This window comes from Euprymna scolopes, chromosome 15 (genome assembly GCF_053919585.1).
Source record: "Euprymna scolopes isolate OS-2025 chromosome 15, ASM5391958v1, whole genome shotgun sequence".
Taxonomy (NCBI): Eukaryota; Metazoa; Mollusca; class Cephalopoda; order Sepiida; family Sepiolidae; genus Euprymna; species Euprymna scolopes.
Genome location: NC_136496.1, coordinates 66,589,694 through 66,615,073, shown reverse-complemented (window position 1 = coordinate 66,615,073; position 25,380 = coordinate 66,589,694). Strand labels below are relative to the sequence as shown.

The 25,380-nt window shown below is 32.9% G+C and overlaps 1 protein-coding gene across 11 annotated transcripts in view; it reads right to left on the bottom strand.

Moving 5' to 3' along the window:
• Positions 1-25,380, bottom strand: part of LOC145293856 (glycerol kinase 5-like) — a 420,415-nt gene that overhangs the window by 7,096 nt on the left and 387,939 nt on the right. For all 11 annotated transcript variants that reach the window (XM_080140555.1, XM_080140557.1, XM_080140563.1 and 8 more), the window contains 5 exons: positions 23,991-24,095; positions 14,565-14,615; positions 14,222-14,265; positions 10,277-10,440; positions 547-680 (listed from right to left, as the gene is read on the bottom strand). In XM_080140555.1, coding sequence (XP_079996681.1) covers positions 547-680; positions 10,277-10,440; positions 14,222-14,265; positions 14,565-14,615; positions 23,991-24,095 — 498 coding nt within the window. The remainder of the gene's footprint in view (positions 1-546; positions 681-10,276; positions 10,441-14,221; positions 14,266-14,564; positions 14,616-23,990; positions 24,096-25,380) is intronic.

Here is a 25,380-nt window from a genome sequence, read left to right as displayed (position 1 = left end):
CTCAATTCAGGGATGGGGGGGGTAGTACGGTATCTGTTCTGTTGTCATGATACCATTTTCCTCATTATTTTGAGGGGAGGGTGTAATGTAATTTTTGTTGTCACAAGACCATCCATGATGGTATTACCCTCTCTTTTTGGAAGGGGACAGTGCAGTATATTTTTGTTCATCATGGTACCATTATCCAAAGCAAAAATATGCTCCCTTGAGTTATGTGTATTGGCAAGTATTCATAATTAAGTTTCTGTAAAACTAAATTCATCTAATGATGCAATTTTGTCAAAATGCAATCCAACACAAAGCCAAGACCCGGATCATACAAAGTTAGGATCGTTGCTTTAGAAAAGATGAAAAAAAAAAAAAAAGTCTTTCTTTTTGGAAATTGTTTCTGTACTTGGGAATTATGCATTCACAACTTTCCAGGAGGTATGATGTGCATAATTTAATCCCATAAGATCTGATTGGTATAACCGATCCCATAATCTGCAGCAATATCCATTAGGCCAATGCCACATTCGCTTACAATAAAAGATTGAAAAGCCTTACCTTGTCCGAGTCCAGCAAGAAATGCAGCACCCAAATTTGTCATGTCTGAAAATCGTGACTTCTCAATCACCTGACTCGTTAAATCAGACATTAGTTGCAGAACAAATCGGTTGTTAGAAACGCCACCATTCACTCTGTCATTTAAAGAAAAAAAATAAATAAATGTCTTAGGAAAACACAAAAATGTTTTTGTGCATCTATACAATCACAGCCATGAAACAAGCAATGACTTAGTTTTAAATGAAAGATCATAGTGTACAATATTTGCAATAAGATAAGTATATTATGCAAAATATAGGTTAGGGAATGGAAGTTGCTTAATTATCATTGTCATATCTGTTTTAACATAACATCTATTTTGCATGCAGGCATGTGTTGGACAGCCTTTAAAACTAGACTTCCAAGTTAACCTATCTCTGGCCAGGTCTTTATCACTCTTCCTCTAAAGTCCATTCTTATCACTTTCTCCCATGTTTTTCTTAACTTTCTCTGCCAACTAACCCTGTGCTCCCTTAACTGTTCTACATCTATTAATCTAAGAACTCTCATCCATTCTTCCAACATGACTATACCATCAGTCTCCTGTTTTGCACACCTGCCACTAGGAGAAGCCCAGAAACAAGGACAGTTCAAGATATTCAGTTCAGCAGACAACCAGTTTTTATATACAAGTTAACTATCTCTTAGAGGTGTGTGGCATAATGATATTGACACACCAATTTTCATTAGATCACCAAAGTTCCGCAACACTGAGCCTGACTTGTACGAGGTGGGTGATCATTTTAGAATACGAGGTACTGTATATGGGTGGCCGTCGACACCTCCCTGCAAGAACTGTAAAATACTTATTATCTTCTCTGGTCAGAATATACAAGCAAATGTGAATCGCTTGTGAACTTAATATTCCCTAGAAACTTCTTCTTTTGAACTAAATCAGCTTCACCCGCTTAGGGTGGATATCTCCTCATAGATTCCATGAACAAAGCTTCTTTCTTAGAAGTGCACGCCTGTGGAACTCTCTTCCGTTTGTCTGTTTCCCACCTGACTACAACTTGGGTATCTTCAAGTCCAACATAAATAAGCTCCTGATGAACCATCCTCTTAAGTAAGACACTTTATCAGATCTCCATTACTAGCGATTACTACGATATTGTCCCATTGATTACTGTACACACAATAACCCTTATCCCCGAGTGGCCTCCGGGACTTGATAAGTGGTGACTTCCTTGTAAAAAAAAAAAAAAAAAAATTTGTTTTTTTTTTTTAGAGAAATGTTTTGATTAATACAAGGGTTTCTCTCACTTGCATGAACACCGACCAGAATCTTATCTGTTGTACGTATGAGATGATCTAGATGGCTGTTGACCTTGCAAAAGAGTTCATCCCCCATTTGTCAAGTCTTATTGTCCTGTTGAGTGTCTTGCCACTTTCTTTACCAGATTATCATTTTTCCATTAATCTGTCATGTTTGGTATTGTCATCAACAAACTGATTGATGCAAATTTTTGCCCTGTTTCAACCATTATTTCCAAATCTTTATCTTTTTTTTTTTTTTTAACAAAGCCACTTGGGGATAAGGGTTAATGAGTGCATGGCAGTCAATGGGACAATATCGTAGTAATCGTTAGTAGTGGAAATTTGGTAAATGGGGCCAACTCATCAAGGACTTGTTTACGTTGAACTTGAAGACAACCTTATTGTAAAGCAGGCAAACAGAACAAAGTTCTACAGGCGTGCAATTCTAAGGAAGATGCCTTGTTCATGAAATCCAGATAAATAGTCGGGTAGATTATTGACAGTGGTTTCAACTAGACGAGTATTTTTCGTACAAGTTTGGCAAGCTTGTTCTCTCACTATCCATCTAGCAGATTTATTAACCTCTATCCTCAAATGACTTTTGGGCCTAAATAAGATGAGACTCATTAATTAAAGAAAAATAAAAGAAAGATATAATGATTGCATAAATAAAAGTTTTATAGTATTTGGATTCTTCAGACTAGTGTTCTCATCTTCAATGTTATTTTAACCTTCAGGTTTGTCTTGTTGAACTCAGGAATCTACACAGATACTGAACAGAAGACTTTATTTAATTTATGGAGAATAGTCAATCCTCATCTGAAAAATCCAGAAACATAAATAAAAGTTTGTACAGCTCTATTTGTTATTGAGCACTATCACTGTAGTAAGCACTGTAGTTTCACAAGATTAACTATGAACAAAAACTCTTATAAATAATAAAACAACTAAAAACAAAATGGACGTTTTGTTAAGACAACGCCTCTTTTTACAATATTTTATTTTTATATGTCGACATTCTAGGGATGGTGTGGAGTGCAACAGAGTTTCCAGAGGAGATTGGAGGGGGGGGTGTAATATCCTGAATGTGTGAACGAATGAATGCTGACGTTCTAAGGCCAAAGTCAGAAGAGACCAACCAAAGTAGGTCAGTCAAGGGGGAAGAGGGTAGAGACAAAAACAAAAAATAAAATCCCGGGGTTTGAATGTCAATGTTTATAAAGCTTAAAGATTAAATCGTTCTAACTTAGAGTGAGGTGACAAGGATCAACGCTGATTAAGTGAGAACTCTTTGATTCTTTCGTGCAGCAAACATAATTAGCAACATTACGATTGAACAGAAACGGGCAAGAAAGGCGGCCATATTGCATCTGAAGAACAAAGGGAAATCTTAATTTGTTGTAGAAACATTTTGACAGCATTTCGATAGAATGGGAAATTGAAACGAGTGAAAATATCAAAAGTTCAAATGATAGAACTAATTTGTAGCATTCTTTTCAACTTCGTCTTTAGTTAGGAGAAAAGAGAAAAAAAAATGAAGGGTTATATTTGCCGAGAGCATATGCACTTAGTCTTATGGGATCAGAAAATAAGCAATTCATTGTTGAATACTTATATTATTTGTTTTCCTGAGGAATTATTATTTACATTGTCTTTTGGTGGCTAATGTGTCCAACAGCCATGTTCAACTGTACTGCTTTTTTCTTTCTCACATTTAAACACAAAAGAAAGGGCCAAAACAAATAACAAGAATCATATTTAAATGCAGGAAAAACATCATCTACAGAACATCGTTCAAAGTTTTGTAGAAAATTGTGAATATTGACACAGAATATGGATGTCAGTGGACAAATATATATATATATATATATATATATATATATATATATATATATATATATATATATATATATATATATATATATATATATATAGTCTGTTTATTATACAAATATTATTGGTTACATATGTGCATATATGTTTCAGTGGAGTCCCAATTCAGGGACAATACTTCATGAGACCAAAAAAGAATTGATATTGAAATGAATGTCAAGACCACATTGGTTTTTATAAGATATTTGGATGCAATCAACATTCTGGAGATAGGAGATTTGTGGTGTATACTTTGTGAATGTGAGCAGTAGGGGAAGGAGGAATGCTTTCCCTGTGTTTAAGCTGCCATTAGTAGGGAGGATGGTTATAAATTTTTTTGTTGGGGGTGACTTTAATTTCCTTTTGACAAGCGTTATTTTATTTATTTGTTTATTTTTTATTTATTTCTTTATCTCTTGTTTTTTAAAATTTTTTATTCATTCATTCATTGGTTTTTAGTTTTCTAGTTTTCAGAGTAGGGGGGTGCAGTTTCATACTTTTAAGCATTGACAGTTGGGAGGTATTAGAATTCTATTAGCCTGGCACTTTTCTTGCTTTAATCTAAAGTACTTAAGTAATGATTATTGACTATATTCCTATAGTTGATACTATCTATATGCTAGATAGCTTTTATTGTCCTTTCTTTACTGTTGGCGACTTCTTATTGATAAGTGTTTTTGTTTTTGCTATTTTTTATTCTTTCCTTTGATTTTAGTTTTTGGGTTCCTTATTTACTTATTTGTTTGTTTATATATGAGTGAGTGTGAGTGAGTGAGTGTATTTGTTTAACGGCATTTCAACCTCTAAGAGTCATTTAATGCCCAAAAAGTTTTGTTGGTATAATAGATTTTCAGTTTCTTGTAAAATTTTTTTAAGTTTCTTGAAAAAGTTTATTTTTTGAAGCAAGATGTTTTAGGTTTTCTGAAAAATTGTTTTAGTTGTAAGAGATTTGTTTTTCTAAACTGAATTTTACTTGTTTGCATTTGTTTCTTTTAAATAGTTTATGATTTGTTGGGGTTCCACTTCCTGGAATACTTTTCTAATGGTTGTGTTTATATATATTATTTTAAGTGGATATATGGGCCTACTAATAGGAAGTAAATAAATGTGGTGTATTGGTAGTTATATTCTTCCCTATACAGTGATGTTGAGGTAATTATTGTGGTAAAGGTATTTATATGTATATACAGAGGCGTGCAATAAGTAATGCCCCTGACCCACTTCCAGTTGTCTGATCTACCTGAAATTTTGCATGTGCAATGATTTATATCTCTACGGGTTATGTGGCAAATTACAGCTCTCAACTAATTGTGGTTTCTGTTTTACATGTGTTTGAACTGAGTCAGGTGTGAAATAGAGCCTGTTGAATGTCGAGCACTGATCTGGTTTTTGTATTTGAAAGGACGCACACCAAAGGAGACTTCTGATGAAATGAAAGAAACTTATGATGATAATGCCCCATCATATGACCTTGTAAAACGTTGGCATTGTGAATTCAAACATGGCCGGAAGTCTGTGGAAACAGCTCCCAGACCTGGTCGCCCCCACCCCCTTCTGCCATTGATGAGGCATCTGTCCGTCAAGTTGAGGCTGCTATTTTGGAAGATCGGCGCATTACTATTCACCAAAAAGCCCAAGATGTCAAGATTAGTACAGGGTCTGAGGAAACTATCATTCATGACAATTTGCATATGCATAAGATGTCTACCAGATGGATTCCCAGGTTGCTCACAAGCAAGAACGCGTTGAGTGCTCGAGGATGAATTTGGAGATGTGCCAAGAAGATGAGTCAAAGTTTTTCAAAAGACTGATTACACAGGATGAAACCTGGATCCATCACTATGATCTAGACCAAAGCGCAGTCAATGCAGTGGAAGCACTTGGACTCACCACCTCCAAAGAAGGCAAGGATGCAGCCCTCCGCTGGCAAGGTCATGCTCACAGTCTTCTGAGACCAGGACAGAGTAGTGATGACAGATTTTCTGGCAAAGGGTACCACACTTACAGGAGCCTATTATGCTTCACTTTTGAGGAAATTAAGGGAAGCTATCAAAATCAAGAGGCAGGGCAAGATCAGCAAAGGTACCCTCCTCCTGCAGGACAATGCTCCGGTCCACAACTTACATGTCGCCAGATCAGAAGCACGGGCGTGTGCTTATGAAATCCTCCCCCATCCTTCTTACTCTCCTGACCTTGCACCCTCTTTCACCTCTTCCCAGCCATGAAGTTGTTTTTGAAAAAAAAGCGTTTCCCAGATGATGCAGCCTTGATTTCTGAAGTCACGTCGTGGTTGGAGGACCAACCTGGGATGTTCTACAAAAACGGTCTCGAGAGCTACATCAAACGATGGGAGAAATGCATAACTCTGGGTGGTTCCTATGTAGAGAAAGACTAATAACTGTGCCAAGTTTCATTGCTCTGCTTCTATAGGAAGTGGGTCAGGGGCATTACTTATTGCACACCCCTCGTATATATATACAAATTTTCGATGGTTATTTTTATTTGGGTAGTTAATTCTTACTCTAATACTATAATATGTATATATTTGATAGGTTATTATGTTTAGTTCCAGGGGTTGGATCTTTAGATTATTGACATGTAAATGGGTGCATAAATAGTATATATTTTTTCATCTTTGTGGAGTGTTCAGTTCATTTAGTTTCCTGGTTAGAGTGTTAAGTTATCATTTGGGACTAGTTGCGTGGTTGGGTTCCTAATGTAGTGCTACTTTTTTTATAATAATTCCTGTAGGTACATATCAACATTCAAATTAAGTGTGCGCATGACCCATAGACTATTTTAGTTAATAATTAAGCATCCAAAAATGTTTAAGTATGTAAAGTGCACTCACTTTAATTTAATTATTGGCAAAATGTGTTGCTGTTCGGTTAGTTTGGCATAAGCAGCGGACGTTTGAGGTGAAGCTGGAGGGATTCTTATCTTAAAATTAGCTAAGTTGCTTTATGTTGGCGTCTTCTTCCATGATTAGGTGAGTGTCATTATTAATTAGGGGTGTGTTGGTTTATAGTTAATATAATCAATTAGTAGTATATCAGGGCAACTTACTATCCAATTTCCTTAGTTCATTTATTAATTAATTAAGATATTGGGAGTGAGGGATTATGAGTTTATGGTTTCTACTGTGGGGGGTGGGGGTCGTTATTAGTTTTTTACAGTTTATTTAAAGCCTAGTTACCAATTGCTTGCAGTTTATAGTCAATTCAACTTTTACATTTAATAATTTATCCGGGTCTTTAAAACTAAGAATCTCATATTTCTCTGCAAAAAACTTTACTGCTTAAGGGAAGTACCACCAAAACTATACCATATGCCCCCAAAGAAAAAATATAACATTAAATGTTATGGGTGTGTATTCCTTGATAGAAGTGTTGACTGAGTTTGAATAAAATAAAATACGTATTAGATACATTTGAAGTCAAAACAACGCATTATTACGAAAATAAACAGATATTTATTTTTCTTTGAAATTTATAAATATATTTGGAAGTCAAACTTCATCCTTAGTATTTCTTTCTTTTTGTCATGTTTTTGTTGGAGCAGAGAATCAATAAGCAGAAATCTGTTTGTTGTTTTTCACGGTAGTATTTTCAAATGTCGGAACAGTGCATTGGTCACGCGGTATTCATGTTAGGGGTGTGTGAAAAATAACAAACGGACTAGAAAAGACATTCCTTTTTTTTTTTTTTTTAAAGTGAGGAATGAAAAATAAAATTAAGGATGCCTCCAGAGCATTACTAAAACTAAGTTTCTTCAACCCCTTTTTTGGTAGAGAAATGAGAATAGTTAAGAAGCAACAAATTAAATCTGAAGTTAGAATCTTTCAAAAAAAAAAAAATACTGACTCATTTCCTGGGCTGTATTAATACATGATAACATTAAAAATCGTATTCTCTCCTTGATAACATTAAATGCTATGAATGACCATTTGACCCCCTCCCTCAAATGAATCTTTTTTTCTAAATTTTAGATATTACTTTTTCAGAGTTATGCTGATTTGAAAAAAAACCAAAAAAAACCCACCAACTTTGTAGGGATTTGTGTATTTTTTAAGTTTTAGTTGAACATACAAACAACTACCCTTTATAATACACACATACACAGGGTCCACCATAATTTTATCTCAACATAATAAATGTAATCTGGACATATAACATTGGGATATAATGTACATGCAAAATAAAAATGGAAATTAAAATTTATATCAAAATATTTATCAAATAAAAAAATAGATGATTTCCGTTTTTGAATGACACATGATTTTACTTAAGTATCAACAAGGTTACAAGCGAATAAATATATATAGTGATTTATGGCGAACCCTGTATATATATATATATATATATATGTGTACATAATCTTTTAGTAAATTTGCACACTGCATACAAAGCTAGCATATCTAAATATGAATGAATATATCAAGTTTTTTGTACAGAAAATTGTTTGAATGATTGAAAACATTCAATTACGAGAGTTTTTTTTTTTCTAGCCGTTTTTTTTTTTTCATTTCTGAGAAAAAATGTTTTTGTGTTTTTGTTGCATGAAACCATTAGTTGAGGCCTCTTTATCATTGGCTGATCACTTCATCTCATCTAGACCACCTACAGCTTCTCTGATCTTGTCTAAGCCACAACTTGCCATTGACTGTGTCTGACTGGAAACTCATCAACTGTAACTGTCGTCAAACGCAAGACTGTCCACAACTGTTTCCAGTCATCGTAAACTGTCACAAAGTCCACAGCCACTCCTAAAACTAACTCTAAAATATATTGACCAATCTTTTGTTCCTGTTATTGTCACACCTTGATTAACAATCCTATTTTAGCTTTCTTTTGTGTTCCTTTGTGAACAACTTTCTATTCATTGTTCTGCTGATAAACCTATTTCCTCTTTTTTCTGTCATATTTCTTTTTCTCTCTCCTTTACTACCTAACACTTCGGGTGGGGGGGATGTTGGCAGTATAACATTTCTCCAGGGAAATATATTCAGAAAACTCCTTAGTTATTTTGAACACCTCTAATTAAATCTTTTTCATAATTCTACAGTAAAATAGTTAAACGTGAAGATCATAATATGTTTATAATTGAGGGTTTTCATTCCTTTTATTAGTTAAGGCACTTTTTTGTATAGATCTAATTTTAGACAGAATATATGAAAATTAGTATGAAATCATGATGGTTGGTGACTGACAATTGAACTTGTTTGAAATACCATGAAAAGTTAATCCATGTCCCACGATGGGCAAAATTAATTCCGCCAATAGTTTTGCATGATTTTTATGCCCCCTTACAAAAATGGAAATTAAGATATAATGCTACTAAACCTTATATCTAGAATCTTTATTCCAATTTTGGTCAAAATCCATTACATGATTTTGATTCTAAAAAAATGTCTAAAATTTAAGGTTTAAGCTTAATGAAACTTAAGTATTGAAATTCAGGAAATCTTGTTTAATTGGTATCTAATAACTATGGATTGAACTTAAAGTAAATCTGCTATATTGGAATTTTCAAACGGAATGCTGTGACAATATTATTATTTCCTTCTAAAATAGACTTTGTAGCCTAGTGGGGGATGCCCTTTTCTCTTCTCACAGAAGAGACGTTGTGAGTCTATCTCTGCTTTATCATTATTTTCATGGCAAGTGCTTGTCTGAGCTCCAATCTATGGTCCCCCCTGGCCTGACTTTCACAAAAAATACTCATCTAGCTGAAACCACTATTAATAATTTCCCCACTCTTTATCTGTGCCTAAACCTAGATTCCATGAACAAAGCTTTTTTCTTAGAACTGCATGCCTGTGGAACTCTGTTCAGTTTTCCTGCTTTCCAACTGACAACAATACGGTCATCTTCAAGTTCAACGTGAACAAGTTCTTGATGTAATCCAATTTACCAAATTTCAACTACTAACGATTACTATGACATTTTCACATTGACTATTGTACACTCATTAACCCTTATTCTTGAGTAACATCTGGGCCTTGATAAGTGGTGACTCCTTTGTAAAAAAACAAAAATTTCAATTTTCTCTAAAGAAGCTGAAATGTGGAGAACATGTTCAATATCATTGATTGAGATTGTCGGACTGACTTCCTCATCTTGGTTGTTAGAGTCACAACGTTTCGGCCGTTTTGATCTCCGGCCTTCATCAGGTGTTTTGTATCGAACTGGAGAACCGTTTGTTAGGAGTCTCAAACCCAACCCTTTATTATTATTACGGGGGTACCGTCTTCGTACTCCAGCTAGGCTCTGGGACATAGTTGCAGAGAATCAGCAACTGGAAATAAATGCCGAGATAAGCGGAGAGCATATACAGTGCTTAGAATTCCCAAATGGTCACCCATCTGGTACTAACCAGGCTCAACATTGCTTAACTTTGGTGATTTAATAAGAACTGGTGTGTCAACGCGGTTATGCTGTATATAATAGGGGTATATATCATTGTTAAATAATGTGACTTTTTTTAATGACTTTTTAATGACTTTTTTAATGACTTTTTAATTGTCTAACAATTTTGAATCTATACAAATTAAGTTTCTCACCTGACATTTGCAATTGGCAGCTTCGTTTCAGTCAACATCGTCTCGTAAAGCAACTTGAATCGGAAGGCTAACGACTCCAGAATAGCTCTTACCACATGTGCTCGATCAGTACTTGGTGTCATGCCAATCATAGTTGTCACCGCTGTATCATCATTGATCGGAGCCTGCAATAAATATATAGGAATTCATTTGGATTCTGACTGGACCAAAAAAATGGTGTCAAGTAAAACTTTTATTACCTTTTTTTACAGCTGTTTCATTTCAAGTGACTAAGAAAATAGTTGTGAAGTGGACATTTTTTTTTTAATGTCTATTTTTGACACTTTTGAAAAAAAAAACAAAAAAACGTTTTGCTTATAATTTGCATGATGGGATGATTCCAATATTTTTTCCCTCAGATTCTGTTTTATTCTAAATTCCTGATTCCAATACAAATACTGGTTCTGATTCTTTATAAAAACCTCTCAATATTTAGTTACAGAGTTGGGTTTTTTTTTTGCATTATCATAAAACCCTATATAATATCTACATATATTTTTGCAAATATAAAAAAAATACACTTTTGTATATGTGTGGGGGGAGGTTTATAGATTTTAATTTCTCTGGTAGTTTAAAATCAATAAATATTTATTATTTTATTAGTACTAGTAATGAAAAAGTAATTTCTAAACAAAAAAATAAACAAGCAATCAAAAGGTTTTTAGCATTGGAAAATATACACAAAGTTTCTGATTCCAATAATCCAAAATGTTTAGATTTTTCCAATTAATCATCTCAACACTAATTCTTAACAGCTGGAATGCGTGAAAATAGTTATATTGGCTACTGAATTAAATATCAACAAAAGGTCAATTTTGAAATAAATTTTTTAACAAAACAACTTTTCTTTATTTTCTTTTAAAATAAAAATGTAAATACTCAAGAATTTAAAAAAGAAACAAAATTTTAAATCCCAACTTTAAGTGAAATCTGATATTAGCCAAAAGGGCAAAAGACACAAGGATGTTTGTGGGTGGGGTGGAATTAGCTGTCAGAACTGATTAAAAAAAAAATGAACCACGAATTAAGCAACAATAAAAGATTTAATCTCTCCTCATCATCCTTATCCTGGGTTTCCTGTCAGTATCTAACCCCAACTGAAATCAATTAGCCCCCTCCTCCTTCCACTGGAAGAGACTGGGAGGAACAAGAAAGAAAGAGCACAGGAACAAGACGTGTTCTCCCACCTTCTACAGCCAATTAACTCCTTTTTTTAATGCCTGTCACTTTCCTTTTTTGTCAAATAATAAATTCACAATGAAATGTTAATGTAGCACAAGATATAGATCAGACATTTTTTTCTTTTAAGAAGAAGAAAAAAAAAAGACTCAAGTACCCAAAGAGAAAATCTCTCTATTTCATACACACATTATATAATGTCTGTACTTGAAAATAATACAATATTAAAATAAAAAAAATAATTAAAATTAAAAAAAATATTATCACCCCCTTCAACAATTATTGGGCTTCTATGCGAATTTATAATAAGCCATGAATCTATGCTTGATATGATATTTGAACACTATATGACCAAGCTTACTTGTTGATTTGATGGAGCATAGGATTTAAATTTTCTTCTTCCTCATGTTGATTGATGGTGGCTCAGGGGTTATCAAGCTACAAAATCAAATGTGACTTTGCAACTGGGTTTGAATCCTCCAACTGGCAGTACTGATCATTTTCTACACAAAAAGTTGTGTAAGCATGAAACACATCTATATGTAAAAATAATAAATATTTAAAATAAAAGTATTGCACACACACACACACACACCTATATATATATATATATATATATATATATATATATATATATAAAGCTGAACGTCTGTGTGTCTGGTCACGAATAGGCTCCTATATGGTTGATTATTATAGAAAACTGATCACATATAATGATAGAAGATGTATCAAGACACAGGGATGGGTATGTTTGATCTGGCATAATGATGATTCATTAAAATTGTGGGGTCTGCGTACGCGCCTGGTCCACAAAGTATGGAAATAAAAAATTTAAAAATAAAAAAAAACATTTGCAAGTGTTTTTGATATAGATGTACATAATAATACTTTGATAAGTATGTTTTAACTTAAATAAAGATGGTATAATAAAATTGTGGGGTCTGCGTTCGCGCCTGGCCTCCATAGAATGGAAATAGGCACAAACTTTAATAAAGACTTTTCATATCTATCTGCGTAAGTATACTTTGATAATTACGTTTCAGTTTAAAGAAATATTGTATAATAAAATTATGGGGTATTCGTTCGTGCATGACCTCCATAGAATGGAAATACGTCACAAAGTTTAACAAGGTTTTTTAATATAGATCCACAGAATATTGTGATAAGTGTTTCAGTGTGAACAGGTATGGTATAATAAATTATGGGGTTTATCTATTTTATTTTTACTTTCATCATATTTTGCTTTGGTTTTGATACCCCTAAATTTGAAGCTATCTCTTTACAACCCTTCCTTTTCATAACCTATCATACTTTCATAAATCAGTCCATTTTCTGTAGGCTGTTTTTGAACCCAGTCAACGACGGGTACTTTTCCTAGTATATATATATATATACACACTTCTTGAGTACTACTTTTCATAGATTATTATATTAAGGAAAAAAGAAAAACTAAACCTGTTTAATACTGCAATTTGAAATGTTAAAGTTAATTTGAGGACAAAATCAAACTAAAAAGATTTATGCCCCATATGAGGTTTGAACTCGCAACCTTTCTCTGAACAGTGCACTATGCAACTGACTCATGGGGCAAGTACAAGATGGTTACACAATTAAAAACAAGTAGTGAGAGACTGTATTTTCAGCCTAAAACAGGTTTTCTCATCAACAAAATGTCTAAACTCTCTCCAAGATTTTCTGTTTCTTACTACTTTGTTTTGCTGACTGATTTATCTGAAAAAACATGAACATATATAGCAACTAGAGCTATGACAAGAGAATATTCTTATTGTTTTGACTCAAGTATATAACCAACACAGTTAGACACAGTTAATCAATTGAAAACCACATCACTTTATCTAAAAACATATAAGATATTAACTCATATATACTCAAGAGTCAAAATAATGAAAAGACTACTCTCTTGTCATAGCCCTAATAATCACATCACCTTTTCTGTGGTTTTTACCTCTTTTACAGCACCCTTCCACTATTTCTTCCAGACATACCTCATTCACACTGACTGTTGATCTTTTTATTTATCCATAGAGTCTTAGCACTTGATCTATCTGTACATGATATGGACACAAGTTTTGTCTTCACTAAAACATTGATATGATGCATTAACTTCACTCTGTAAATTGCTCTCATTATGTTAATTTGAAAGACGTTAGTTTTTTTTTTCATTGTTTTATCAGTTCATTTGACATTCAAGACCATATAGAACTAATCTATGCTTTTATCTGATATAGCTTGAAGCCTATTTTCCTTAAAAGCTATCTGCCCATGACTTATGCAAAATATAAAAATAAATAGAAGTTTTGTCTGTTAAAAACGGGCAAAAGTTATAGCCCATTGACTTAGAATGAGTGCTTTATGCAAAACTTCTAGAGGCAATATTATATTGTTGTGACTAATCCCTATTACTCCCTAATTCTATATCAAACAGATACCATAATACTTAATTCGCTACACCTTATCATAATAAAGGTTCATACAAAATTTCAGCCAGACCAGCCGAGTAGTTTCTGGGAAAATGTGAACGGACAAGCAAAGAGAAATATAGATTTAAGTTATAAACTGACCATTATCAGGAGAATCCATGAATTCAAGGTTTTTCTTTTTCTTTACAATCTCATTCACTAATGTTTTTTCCATTGCCCAAAATAGTGACGGAAAAGAAACAAATATTTATCGAAACAGTAATAAAAAAGAAAGTATGAACCTTACCTGTAACCCACTAAAAGCAGCAACAAAGTATACGCCGCCATTGTCTGTTGATGAGAAAAAGAAGAAAAAAAAAAAAATGTCATTTTGCACAAACAATTAAAAAATAAAGAAATACAAGAAAAAATTAAATTTGGATGATTCAAACTATTGTTCTCGTCTTGGGTGTTATTTTCACAACAGAATCTGTGACATAACAGGTAGAGTATTAGATAAAATTCAGTTTCAAGATGGTTGAAGGTTCAATCCTCAGTGCAAAAATACAATTGTGAATTACTTCTTTGCTTACATTTAATTTATCTGTACAGAATAAAAACATTTGTTGCAAGAAACAAGGTTTACTTACCAGGAACAGACTCTGCAATATCGGCAAGTTCAGACACATCATCAAAAATATCTAGAAAACAAAATTTCACTTTTTTTTAATTTGCTTAACCATAAATTGAAGGAATTAAAAAAAAAAAAAGGTTTTGATTTCAAAGACACATTCGCCGTAGAAGATTTTACTTGATTCATCAAATACAGAATCTTGGGTTGTAACAAAGTTGAAATCCTATCAATGTCATTACAAACATGCAAAAGTGGCAGGGTTTCATGCCCCTCCATCCTGCCTTGTGATCTAAAAAAACAAAAAACAAGTGAAGCATGCATGGTCCCCTGTGAGTGCACAGTGAACAAGGCATAAAAAAAATGACTAAGTTCAGCATTTACCCCTCCCCCCCTATTTAGCCCCAAAAGTCCCCCGGGGACATCAAATCCTGATGAAAATGAACAAAAGGTGCAGTTTTAGGCCTTAACATACGTAAATTTGAGTCCTACGCCATGCAAAAAAAGAAATGACTAAGTCCACCATCTCCTCCTTCCCCCATTTAGCCCCAAAAGTCCCCAAGGCCTTAACATATTTAAATTTGAGTTCAGCACCATGCAAAACTGCTAAATAGACATACATAGAAAATTTGGGACAAATGTGGTAAAATAATCCCAAAAATGGAGAGTTTTTATTAGCCCTAAAAGAGCCCCTGGGGCACACCCAAGAGTCATCGCAACGTATATACAAACAAAATTATACAGAAATCAGTTAATTACAACTTTTCAGAAAGTTTTATAAAAATCCAAGGCATCAGTTTTTTTTAATAAGCACAAAAGTGTCAATTTTAGCCATTTTAACCTGAAAGACACCCCTAGAGGGGAACAACTTGAGTTTTCCCGGAAAATCCGTTCTGTTACTTTTTTACTCATATTGTGTTTAATGTTTGTGCAAAATTTAAAAAATTTCCAAGACATAGTTATTGAGAAAAATACGAACAGATGAACGGACAAGGGTGAATTTACAAGTCCACCCTCCTTTTGTCGGGGGGAGCAAAAACAAAATAACAACAACAACAACAAAAATAGATAAATACGCCTCCTCCCCCAGTAGGACAATCTACATATGTAGGGTACCATTCCTACAAAATTTTATAAATCCAATAACTTAAAAGTAGTTAGTGGTCAGGCAAGCAATGTTTATCTTCTTGATATATAAAGTTATTTTTGTGACTTTTTCAAATTTAAACTCAAGTAGCCTTTCAGCTGACAAATCAAACTTTGCTTCTCACAAGCCCATTTTTATTTGTTATTGTTGTACCATATTATTGGCAATATAAAAACTTGCTTCACAGACCAATTTATTTTTAAACATTACATAGTTCCACCCAGACATGATGAGACATCCTCTTAAGTAATCCAGTTTACCAAATTTCAACTACTAACGGTGACTAGGACATGTTCTCCTTGACCACTCTACTCTTTAAACCCTTATCCTCGGGTAGCCTCCTGGCTTTGATAAGTGGTGACTTCTTGTAAAAAAAAAAAAAAAAAAAAGAAAAAAAAAAGAAAAAAAGACAACTGATAATATGAAATATCTTTTAATTACTGAAAATAAAAAATAAAAATAAAAATGAAATCTATCTATCTATATATATATATATATATATATATATATATATATATATATATATATAAACAAACGTGTGTCTGTGTACATTTCCCTATGCAATAACTCTGTCAATTTTAAGTCTACAGACTAGTAATTTGATATACAGGGTACTGAGATTTGAGAAAATCTTTGTGATCAGTTTTCGGCCAGAAATTTGACTGTTAAGGGGTCAACGTTCAATGATTTGTCCTTTGAGAACTCTACAAAACTCCTCCAACAATTTTGGATCTAAACACTTTAAATTTTAAATATAGGTTCGTTGGACATGGATCTAACTTAATAACTTGATTTGAGCCCAAAACAATAAATGTTAAGGGATTATAATAGTGGTCAAAGTTAAAAAAATGGACCACTTTTTTTTTTTTGCTCAACATACACCTCCAAACACCCGAGCAACGCCGGGCTGAAATGCTATAAAAGTGAAAGTGTCTGTCTGTGTACATTTTCCTACATAATAACTCTATCAATTTTAAGTCTACAGACTCGAAATTTGATATACAGAGTACTGAAATTTGGGAAAATCTTTGTAATCCATTTTCAAAACAATAAATGTTAAGGGGTCATATGTTAATAGGGGTCAAAGTTAAAAAATTTTTTACCTTTGTGGTCTCTACCAAATTATTCAGACAATTTCTGGTCTAAACATTTGAAATTTTGCATAAAGAGTATTCAGAAATATGGCAAGCTTTTTAATTGGTTTGGGTCGAAAATTTTTAGTTACCAATATAGAAATGTATGTATGTATGTATGTATGTATGTTTGCATGTCTGCCTAAAACTTTCAACAGAGGCAACGGATTTTTACAATATCAGTATCGTTTTGAAGTTTGACCTTTCAGGTGAGAAATATCGAAAAATTGGCTAAAAACATTAATATCTTCACGTTCAACTGGGCAGTTTTCTACAGGGGGGGTCATTTTTTTTTTGCCAATATTTTTGGAAGTCATCCTTTCCTTTCGATTGTCTAGCCTTAATTAAAACCTACGTCACTTCCGGTTTGGCAGTAAAGATGTCAGGTTTTTTCCCTATTCTTTTCCTCTTTTGTGGTACGGGTTCAAGCCTGCCTTCCTTCCTACTACCACTTTTTTTTTTTTGGCTCAACATACACCTCCAAACACCCGGGCAACGCTAGGCTGAAATGCTAGTAATAAATAAAAATCATGAAGGAGGATAATTCATATTTTTTAATTGAAGAATATAATAAGAGTTTCCTTCAACTAATTTTTTTTTTTTTGTATAAGTTTTTAAAAAAAATGTGCATGCTAATAAAACTTAAAAAATTAAATAGCAATGCCAATAACTACTCCTGGTATATGTCGATTTTTGTTGATTTTTTTTATGATAATTAAATTTTGTATAAAGTGTTTCCTCCCAGGAAATCAAGTAAGCCAATTACCTCCTTTAGATATGAACAATTGTCCATAGATTGACTGCTTTATTAAGCATAGTTCTCACCCATCCCAAACATCCTCCTTTCTACTATTTTCTACCAACTCACCTAGCCTCTGCACTGTTCCTATTTTCCTCTGGGTCAACTCTTCTTTCTTTTACCGAACATGAAAATTTACTATCTTCATAGCCAATCATGTCTATGACATTTTTGAATCTTGCCATCATGCTATTTACGTCTCCTGACGTCATACTACACATAAAGTTATGGCGTTTCATCAATGGAACATTAGATTCTTCATCGGAATTCCCCCATTGATGTCGACACTTCTGCATTGGAAAACCAGTATTTTCTGTTCCAAATCATTCTCCAAATCATCTGATACCCCGGAGCAGCCAATGTAGTTTTCTTGAACTGCCTCTCTGTAGTGGGGATCTTCCACTCCTCAATAGACGCTGCCCTGAGATGTTCAGCATGTGTCTTTGTTACAGAGCCCGTTAATTGATCCCTGATTCTAAGAGACAGGTCCTGTTTTTTCTATAACTATATTCCAGCATGCATCTTCTTTGGTGGTTTTTGTAGAAAACTAAGTCACCAATCATGAATTCTATCGTTTTTGTCTTTTTCTCTGAATTTTTTATCATCTTTTTCCTAGCTTTTTTAATATTGTTTCTAACTAGATTGAAGGTTCGATGCATTTCTTGTAGAGCGATCTCATGATGTTCGTCACCATAGTATACTGTACAAGGTCTCAATATATTGTTTAATGTCAGAATAACATCTGTTGTAGACCAAGTAATATGGTGAAAACTTTGTTGTTTCACTGACAGCCGCTAACATTTGATTTATATAAATATCCCATGACTGTTCGTTGTTCCCCAACTTCTTTGCTAAAACATCACGCATCGTTCTATGGAAGCTTCCAACTTTCCTATTACTCTGAGAGTGATAGACCGATGTGATGACATGACGTACATTGAGGTCCTCTAATGCCTTCTTCATCACTTTATTAATATTTTTGGGCCCGTTATCTGTTAAAAGCTGGAGTGGTGCCTCGAATCTGGGAAAAATCTCATCAATCAACAGATGCACCACTGATAAATAAATATGAACGGCACAAATTAAAAACAAGGCAAAGGGAGAAATGAACCACAAAAGAAAAATAGGCTAATAATGAAGTGTTGTCACACAAAGAGGTTCCTTTTAGATATATTGAAAATAATCGTGAAGTTATATTATGCATCTTTCAAACATTTGTATATTCATTCATAAAAGAATAATTAATTTAAATATTTGAAACTAATCTTATATTTTCATTATTCACACAATTTTTCCTTAGAAATTTCAACCACCAAAAAACAACAAAAACTTTTGACTCATTCAATTAGAAAATAAATATGACTACGCCTTTCCAAAATTAGAAGCAATGAAAATTATTTGCAAAGCAGCAAAAAAGTATTTTTTAAAAAAATAATTTCATGAACCGCCCTAGAATGAAAAATTGATTGACCCCCAAATTAAAATAGTGTCGTTTTCTAATGGTAAACAACATGGCTAACAATTTTTTTTTTTTTTTTTTTTTACAAAAGGAGTCAACACTTATCAAGGCCCGAAGGCCACTTGAGAATAAAGGTTAATGCATGTAGAGTGATACAAATTGGACAGAAATTGACTATTTAAGGGGACGACTCAACAAGAGTTTGTTTACATTAGACTTGAAAACGATCACGTTGTAGTCAGCTGGAAAGCAGTCTAACGAAATAGAGTTCAATAACTGGGCAGTCCTAGGAAATAAGCTTTGTTTATGGAACTTGCGTTTAGATTTAGGCATAGATAGGAAGTGGTGGAAATTCTCATGTTAAATTTTCAATTTAAATAGAAAGCTTTCACAAACAGAACTCATCATTCTACCACAACTGCAAATAAATTTCTTTTCTTACTTTGTATTCCTAAAATCAAATGAAATTTCTATCAACAGAATTTCTTTTAAGAACTTATCACCTGTGGAAAACGTTATCACAAGATTGCTTCCCTGGGATTTACAACCTCGTCATTTTCAAATCCAATGTAAATAAAAACTTATAACCCATCTCTAGTAGTCCTCAAATTTCATTCATTCGATTCATTAATTTTAATCCTCTCATAATATTCTTCATCATTCCACCAACAATATATCCATCTCATTAACCCTTATCCTTCGATATTTTTTGCCTTGATAAACAGTGACTCATCTAACATATAAAGTTATCTTTTGAGACTTTAAAAGTTGGACATAAACTATAATTAAACTGACATATAAAACTTTGATTCTGACTAGCCAATGTTCATTTGTTATTGTTGTACCATGTCATTGGCAGTAGAACAGTTTGTTTAAAATATTATGTAGCTTCACTTGGAGAAAAAATAATAGAGAAACATTTTTCAATTATGACAAAAAAAAAAATTAAAATTAACAAGAGGAATAACTCATTTTTGATTGAAGAATATAAAGAAAGTTGTCTCTCTTACAAAGAAATATTTATTTTTATGTATAAGTTTAAGAAATGTACAGACAAATAAAAATTAAAAAGACTTCAGTATATGCCGGGCAACTCAGGGTAGATAAAAAAAAGAAGAAATCTCCTTGTTTATTATCAAAGTTGACTGAGATTCTAAAAACCTGATTAAATCTGAGTAAGAGTATTCATCCCAAAAATGGGATTAAAAAAAACAAAAACCAATATTTTTTTTTCATAAAGAAGCACTAAAATTTATAAGGTCAATAAATATTTGCATTCAACCACTGTCCATGTATGTGTGCACATAAACACGTACTATTTTATCATAAAACCGATAAAGTTTCAATTTCAAACAAAACATAAATGAAGACCTTGTTCAGTCATTTCTACACAGATCATATATTTGGGGATTTTCATTAAAGACAACAGAGTTATTTTAACTCAAACACAAAATTGAGTCTGTAGTTCTCACAGGAAGTTTCTGTGAAGATCATTTATAAACTGAACACTATTGTTGGTGAAAGATAATCATCTTTAATCCTAAATGGTGTTTTTTACCCTCATTTTGTGTAATGGCTGCTAATATAGACAGAAAGTACAAAGTAATAAGATGACCATCAAAACATAGATATTTTATTAGTGGAAGGAAACACCAGAAAAAGAAAAGACACAAATATTTATATTGGTTCATAGCCACAGCCACCTAACCAAATGATTAGAATCGGGATGATTCCTGATAAGTCAGACCCCAAGTTCGAAAACAGTAGATATATGTATGTGTGTGTGTTTAATCAATACACTCATAAACTACTGGTCACATAAAACTGAAACTAACAGGAAATGGTAATCATACACTAAGGATGGTTTATAATGAGAAAAATCTTTGTTTGGATGAATGAATAATGCATTCAGAAATATGTCTGCAAATACAAATATGTCTTGCAATACAAAATAATCATTTCAACTTGCTAACATATATTAATTTTATGCATGCGCAAATTCATTCATAGCTAGAAGTCATTTAATTTAAAATCTTTCTTAACTGCCTGTCGGATGTAGGGATGTGGCTAGAGAACTAAATGGTTTCGATTCTAGCTGATGGCACCCAAGTCAATTTTTTAAAACTTGAAATCAGTACTATATATATATATATATACACACACACACACAATATTCAATAGAGAATTGGCTCTGTAATAATAAATACGAAATCTGCATAAATTAAAAAATATTTAAGCATATTTTACAATCTGGCAAGGTTGGGTGTTCCCCTGCTAGTCTTCAGTAAATGGGTAACAGTCTAATTTAAGGTTTAGATTGTGTTTACATATGTGAAATGAATGGTGCTCTCCCTTGTTTCTAAAAAATGAGGCTCTCGTGTATGCACTATGTACTGCACTAATTTGATGGTGTTGAAGCGTTTGAGCAAATATATTTTTTGTTTATTTGGGAATTTGAGAATTGACAATTTATTTTATTCATATTATTTGGATCACTGTTAACCTTGGATTTTATTCTCACATTTTGACTGATGCAACCTCTGACCATCATCAAGTGCATCTTGCTCAAGTCAGGAATCTTTCTGTCTAAGAAATTTGTATAGAATTTCCAATGAAAGCCTTTATTCATTTTGTTCTCTGTCAGTCATGTCTGAGTTGAAGTCAAGTTAAGTATTTTATAATTGTATTCTTAGTATCAACCTCCAACTTTTATGCGACTTTTAATTACAACTGATTGTTGCTTAGAACTTTTATCCATTACACCATGGAAAATTCTAGTATGAATTTTAGATGTATAGTCTTATTCATTTTGGCTTTACATGGTGTTCTAATCTTATTTATAATTAATCATATTGGTATTGCTTCTGATGAGAAGCATTAGGCTTTGAAATACCTTGGTATAAAGAGTATATAACCCCTCTCCCAATTATAGCTTTTCTTAGCACTTCTACACTATAAGAACGGAATTTTGTAGTCGATAAATGGAGTTTTCAGACAAAAACCGATGGTTTCTACTGATTTTTTTGTCAATTCTTATGAATTACAATGTTAACTTCCAAATTATGCAGTCGAAATTATCTGAATATTACTGAATTATTAAAAAAACCAAAAAAAAAACCAACTTTAATCATGTTAGCTGGTGAAAAATTGCGGCCATCTTGTTTTTATAAAATAAATCAAAATGGAAAATTACCTACCTTTTGAACTCTACATAAGCAAATACAATCATTTTCTCCAAATTCTATTTTCTTTAATAAGTAATTTTCTACCTTATCAATTTTCATAATTTTTTGATATAATCATCTTAAAAATACGAGGAATACGAAGATACCATTTTTTTCATGTGAAATTCAATATTACGATTTCTGAAATTTCATTCTGATAGTGTAGAAGCACTCTTTTCCTTATTACATTGACAAATAAATCTATGTATACCAATATATGGCTTTGTCTTGTCTACAATGCTATTACTATATATTTAGTTTCAATTTCTTGTAAAAGAAGAAAAACACAAAAAGAACAACAAAATATTTGTACAATGGATTCATTTTGATACATAGTAAAAAAACAAATGATCTTTGAGAAAACTCTCAAAATATTTGAAGAGGGGCTTTTAATCAGTGAAATATCACTTTAGTGATTTATGTGAGAGTTTGTCACATAAGTCACCCTTGATTCATTGTGATTTCAATACATTGGATGATAGTTCTTCAGCAAAACCAATTTTAATCAATCTTTTTTCCTGAGAAAGTAATACATATAAAGTACTTTTGTTTTATTTTACTTCAGTCAAAGTTCTCGGAAATCAAGGGGCCCACGACCTGGGGCTAACACTTGAAGTCTGTATGAGATACATAGATATTCGAATGTTCCATTAAAGTTCTTTATTTCTCAAGCACTGAGTTAGTAAAGGAATTGAGAACATAATTTTCCTCTCCCCAATTAACCATTTTTATACGTTGTAGTACATCTTTCATGTTAGTCTCATGGTTTTACTGGATTCCAGGACAAGAATTAATCTAGTCTGGTGGAGTATCCAGTACAAGTATGGGTTAGGGTGTATCTGGTGAAGAAAGTAAGGGGCACACATGTATACACAATCATACAGTGTAGCGGAGTTTGGGGGGGTTATATAGATGCTATGTTTTATCCATTACACCACAGAAAATTCTAATATGAAGTTTAGATGTATAGTCTTATTACTTATTACTTTCTCTTTACATGGTGTTCTAATCTATTATTTATAAGTAATCATATTACTATTGCTTTTGGTTGGGTCAGATCAGACCTGACATATCAGTTCTGTTGATGAGGTTGAGTATACTAAAGCTTCATGAACTCCTGATGATCAGTCAACTACGTTGGTTTGACCATGTTGAGAAGAGTGACTCTTGAATTAGAAAATGTAGAAACCTTGAGGTGGAAGGCCAGAGAAAAGTTGGACAGCCCAAGAAAACTTAGATGCAAACCATCAAAAAAGGACTCCAGAGAGTGAATTTGAATGGACTTAATGCCCTAGCTTAGAGACTGAGTTTGCAGGCTGTCAGAAAGCATCCAACCCTTGACCAAGGGAAATAAGACAATAAAATGAATGATGATAGAACTAACCATAAACAGAACAGTAAAGCAGTTAACAGACTACTAGAATTTTATGAATAAAAAGATACTTTTCCGTTTTCCTGCTTTCCGGCTGACTACAATATGGTTGTGTTCAAGTCTAAAGTAAATAAGTTCTTGATGAGCCGTTCCATATAAGTAATTAAATTTACCAAATTTTCATTACTAATGATTACTATATTGACCAATTTCTACTGTACACTCTTTAACCCTTATCCTTGAGTGGCCTCTTGGCCTTGATAATGTGGTGATGCCTTTGTAAAAAAAAAAAAAAAAAAAAAAATACTTACTCAATTGCTGTGCCCATTCTAATACTCTGCCCGTATCAGAGGCAACACCTTCAGCTATGTACACCAATTCAGAACCGATTTTCCAGCCAACCAAAGGATATAATCCTGGAGAAAAAATAAAAATATAAACTTCAAAAGTTATGAAATAAACGTCATCATTTATAATTAACCATTAATGTAATTAAACAAATGAGAGGTGGATAACAATGACGACTGCCGACTCAGGTGTTTGAATTCAATTGATTTCATATCATATCCTTTTTCACTTGGAGATGTTACCAATCTTTATGTCATCAACCCTCCTATAAGTATTTGATTCTAGGAAGAATCAGGAGAATTCAATGCCAACAACAGAATCAAGCTGGTAAAAAATATTCACATTCATGTGATGTTGATTCAAACAAAATTACCTTTTTATTAAACAAATAATATGTTTCAGGAATTTTGAGATGGACATTGTTTATTTCTATTCTTTGAATTCTTCAAACTACTGTTCTCATCTTGAGTGTTATTTTCACAAATGTTTTGGTTGATATAACCTCTGACCTTCTTCCGGTGTATCTTCTCGAACTCATGAATGTTTGAACTTTGGAATCTGCATGGAATTTCAAATGGAACCTTTTATTTAATCCATGGGGGTAGCATGCTTTCGTTCTGTCAACCATGACTGGGTAGAAGTTCTAAGTAATTCACAATTGTATTTTTTAGTGTCACCCGCACTGGGGATTGAAGCGCATAACTTACAACTAAATTTTACCAAATATTTTATCCACTATGCCACACATCCTTGCAATTCAGTTCGATAAGATACACCTGAAGAAGGTCAAAGTTTACATAGAGTGAAACATTGTGAAAATAACACTCAAGATGAGAACAGTAGTCTGAAGAATCAGAATAATACAAGTGATATTACTGAAACATTATTGATAGAAAATGGGCAAGAAGATCCACTCAATTAGATGAACTATAAAAAAAATCAACAAAAAGAAATAAGATGCAACTCAGAGCAAGTAATGGAATTGTTGTTCTTTTTAACTGCTTCCACTATTAGAGCTACAAAAAAAAAGAAAAAAAAAAAGAAAAAGTAAAGGATCAATATTACTATGACAATTACTACACCCACTATTACCAGGACTATGTATTGAACCGACTACCTCCATACAGCAAGATAACAAACCATCTGATGTGATCAAAAGAATTGTCCATGTTTTATTACAACTAGCTTATTCGTGCCACACAACATTACGAATGGACATGTACTTAAGTTAAATGAGTTGAACACAATTTGTTACTTGACCCATAGATGGAATGAAAAAAATTAGGGGCTCATACACTCCTCAAACTACATAATAAAATACAATTGATTCAAACGTACCTGCTTCCTATTTCA